We start from the raw sequence: 4,443 nt of genomic DNA, 5'->3' as shown, positions 1-4,443 counted from the left end.
ATATTTCAAATAATTCAAATTATTAAAGCAAAATAATAAAATCCAAACTGATATCCTAAACATCTATAAAAACATCTACATTCTACCAAAAACTCTAAGATCAAAATATATTAATGTCTAAAAACTCAAATTTTAATGTTCAACACTAGAACTCTAACCAAAAGGTTAATACATCAAAAGATCTACCACTTATACCACATCAAAGGAGCACTCTTGAATGTATTTATCCCACTTTACCCTCACCGCATCTTCCCCTATTTCTAGTATTCATTCACTCACCTTTTCATGATTTTCTGTAGACATTTTGAGAAACGACAAATGGACGGTCCAGATGCGAGCGTGCATGCAAGCCTCCAACATCGCTGCGGTACCATATATTATCATATAACAAAACAAACATTAACAGAACACCAACGTTAAATGTTGGTTGAAACTAAAAACACAAACAAACTTACACCTGATAAGGCATTAACCAAACCATGTCACTCTCCACCACAACTTCTCACCTCACCATTCTCCCTTCTCCACTTCCTTCAATTTCACCGCTTTCTCTCAGATTCTCCTTCACTTTCCGGCAAAACATAAACCATAAAACTTGTCCTACAACCCACTTGTCTTCTTCTTCAATAAAATCTACCAGATTCTTGGTGAAGTCTCAGTCTACTACTTCACCTGCTTCTTCTGATACTGTGAAAGTGATATCTGTTCCTTCTGAAATGAAGGCTTGGGTGTATGGAGAATATGGAGGGGTTGATGTTTTGAAATTTGACTCCAATGTTGCTGTTCCTGATGTTAAGGAAGATCAGGTTCTTGTTAAAGTTTTTGCAGCTGCTCTTAACCCCGTTGATGGTAAGAGAAGGCAAGGAAAGTTTAAGGCCACTGATTCTCCTCTTCCGGTGATTCTCTCTCTTTCACATTTGTTTGATTAATTAACTTGTTTATCTAAACAAATTTTGTATTCTAGAAGTAATAAACAAGGTTTTAAATAACATTTGAGCTGCGGATGGGTAAAGGCTTTCGCGATTTCAGTCTGAACAAGTGTTTGCGAAGATTTTAAATAACGGTGCGCAAACACGGATTCGGATGTTGATGTTGTGATTGTGGTCATTCCAGTTGCTGCGCGGTCGTTACAATGTAAATTTTAATAGAGAAGTGTTTTGAAATACACTCTTAAAAAACAATTCATAAAACACTTGAAAAACACTTTATGTTAAGGTTTCTCATTGCATAAGAAGTAGATTGAATTTTAGAATTCTTAAATTTTTGAGTTTTTATGAAAATACTTCAAAAATATGAGCGAAATTGTCTACGGTTGCTGAGGCTAGTGCATCAATGATATTGTAGTTGCAATTGCGTTGCGGACTGCAATTTAAAACCATGAGTACAAGTATTACAACGCTGATTGCGGTTATTACATTGTGAATTTACTACAATGTTCTTTATAAAAAAACAGTGAATAATGGTATCGGTATTGGCACCTACCGATACCGTTTTGTCGCGACTGTTTTTGCAGTAACGGACCGTTTTCGAAAATCTTGATTGCCAAATGGTGAATAAAGATATCAGTATTGGCGGATTCCAATATGTTTTTGTCACTGCCGTTTTCGTGGGAAGGGTCAATTTAAACCTTGGTAATAAAGTAATGATATCATATTTGACTGTTTTTGTCCAGACTGTTCCTGGTTATGATGTAGCTGGGGTTGTAGTGAAAGTTGGTAGTGAAGTAAAGGAATTCAAAGTTGGAGATGAAGTGTATGGTGATGTAAATGAGAAAGCACTAGAAGGGCCTAAACAGTTCGGTTCTCTAGCTGAGTACACAGCTGTTGAGGAGAAATTGCTGGCACTAAAACCTAAGAATTTGGACTTTGCTCAAGCTGCTTCTCTTCCTCTTGCAATTGAGACCGCTCATGAAGGTTTGGAGAGGACTGGATTTTCTTCCGGTAAATCTATTCTTGTTCTCAATGGTTCTGGTGGAGTTGGAAGTCTTGTAATTCAGGTATTCTATTTTCTCAAAGTATTACTGGTATTGACGTGTTAGTATCTGTTAGGGGTGTGCAAAAATATGGTTAACCAAATTATATGTCTAAACTGAATTGCATTGAACCATAAAATAACTAAACCACTTGAATGGTTAATGAACTGAACCATTTAAATTAACCAATTATAATTCAGTTTAAAACCGGTTCATAACTAGTTTTCTTTTATAAACTGCTTTAGTTATAATTTTTTTAATAAAAAAAAGAAAAATTATTGAGAGTGAAAAAAAATAGAAATTAAAAATATTTATAATTATGAAAAATTAAAAATATTTTATTAAAAATTAAAATAAAATTATAAAAAAATATAGTTTTTTTAGAAAAAAATCTGAAAATAAAATATTTTGTATTCCATAAAATAAAAAATAATTTTTTTCTGAAAATAATTTTTTTATTCATTAAAAAAATATAATTTAATTTGAAATATTTTTTTTTTCAGAAAAATAAAAAATTATTGTTTTCCAAAATAAAAAAATTCTGAAAAAATATTTTTTTTTGAAAAATAAAAATTTCAGAATAAAATTATTTTTATAGTGAAATTTTTTCCCAAATTTTATGAAATATAAAAATAAAATAATTTTTTTTTATTTTTCCCAAAATAAAATTCGAAAAAAATTTATTCTGAATTTTTTTCCCCGAAAAATTAAAATTAAAATATTTTTTTTCCATGAAATTTTCGAAATATCTATTCAGATTTTTTTTCAAAAAAATAAAAATTTTAAATAATTTTTATAAATAAAAGTTTTTTTAAAAAAATAAATATTTTCATTTTTTTTTTAAATTAATTATTTTTTATGAAATTAAAAAAATTGATTTTGAAACAGTTCAAATTATAAAATTGGTTTATAATTGCAAACTGATTATAAACTAGTTTATAAATACAAACCGGTTATAAAGTAATTTTAAACTGAATTGAAACCATTTTAACAATTAACTGCATTTTTTGTAAAATGGTTATTATAAACTGAACTGAACTATAAATGTGGTTTGGTTCAGTTCAGTTCATGAACCACGAACACCCCTAGTATCTGTGTTGCGTTTGGTGTCTGTGTCTGAGTCAGAGTCACTGCTTCGTAGCTAGCGAGATCGAGAGATAGATAACATTCCTGTATTAACTAACAGCTAGCTAAACAAGTATTTGGAGCTTCAAGAGTTGCTGCCACTGCAAGCACTAGAAATTTGGAGCTGTTGAAAAGCCTTGGAGCTGATTTGGCTATTGACTACACAAAGGAGAACTTTGAAGACTTGCCAGAAAAATTTGATGTAGTTTATGATGCCATTGGTAAAATTCTTCACTACTTCTATCACTTTTGCTCTTCCAATCTTCAAAACAAAATTCTAAACAATTTGGCCAAAAAGTTTGCAACTTCCATGAGTCTTGTTTTATCAGGAGACGAAGTGATAATAGTTACTAAAACTCACGCACAAAGCGTGAGAGTTAGGGTTCGAACCCTGATATTGACGTCCAACCTAGCAATATTGATTTTTGTTAGTTGAGTTCGAATTTGCGGAATCTATTAGTTTTTTCTGATAGTGAGTGTTTCAAACCTTGGTGATTTGCAGGGCAATGTGAGAGGGCAGTGAAGGCTATAAAAGAAGGTGGAAGTGTAGTAGCACTAACAGGTGCTGTTACACCACCTGGATTCAGATTTGTGGTAACTTCCAATGGAGCTGTTTTGAAGAAACTAAACCCTTATTTAGAGAGTGGAAAAGTGAAGCCAATTGTAGATCCAAAAGGTCCATTCACCTTTGATCAGGTTGCAGAAGCTTTCTCTTACATTGAAACAAACAAAGCTACTGGAAAGGTTGTTATATTCCCTATTCCATGAATCAAATTAAAATTATAGAAAATTTTGTTATGTATCTAACAATGTTCACATCCTATGAGTAAATAACAGTTCAGATATCAGCAAATTTTTTTACCAAGAACTTTATCATCCCATTCCAAGTAAAGATGATTAGAAATTTCAAATTTCATTTTATTGCTAACTACTTTAAGTATATTATCATAGATTATGGAATACAAAGAATATTGATGATTTGAATGGTAGGATTTGAAGTCACGCAACCTATGGCATAATCTTTAACTTGAGTTTTGGCAAGAGTTACAGAGGTATTAGACAAAGATGCATATGAAAAAAAACATATTCAAATCAATCGATATGTGAAGTAACATATGAATCCACAATCTAAGAATTATGAATAAAGAATCTAAAGAGAAACCTTTCTAATAAGAGCATATCAGTTTTAAAAACCAATTTTGAAAGAAAGAACGTGTAGCACCAATGATCTCGTATGTTAAACAGATAATCTTAATCAGATGATTGGTAGATCTACTTTTGAGTATTGTATGTATCCTAATGACAATTTGTTGTCTTGGTCTGCAAAATGTCAACATACCTTGTCT

General features: G+C 31.2%; 1 protein-coding gene across 1 annotated transcript; it reads left to right on the top strand.

Moving 5' to 3' along the window:
- The first annotated feature begins 409 nt into the window (after nt 1-409).
- LOC127075091 (2-methylene-furan-3-one reductase) lies at nt 410-3,965 on the top strand. Its single transcript, XM_051016538.1, has 4 exons — nt 410-896; nt 1,673-1,996; nt 3,159-3,318; nt 3,600-3,965. Exons 1-4 carry the CDS (start codon nt 480-482, stop codon nt 3,863-3,865), a joined length of 1,167 nt encoding a protein of 388 aa, XP_050872495.1. The 5' UTR covers nt 410-479; the 3' UTR covers nt 3,866-3,965.
- The last annotated feature ends 478 nt before the right edge of the window (nt 3,966-4,443 follow it).

Source organism: Lathyrus oleraceus, chromosome 4, assembly GCF_024323335.1.
Source record: "Lathyrus oleraceus cultivar Zhongwan6 chromosome 4, CAAS_Psat_ZW6_1.0, whole genome shotgun sequence".
NCBI lineage: Eukaryota > Viridiplantae > Streptophyta > Magnoliopsida > Fabales > Fabaceae > Lathyrus > Lathyrus oleraceus.
This window is presented reverse-complemented; position numbering and strand designations above follow the sequence as displayed.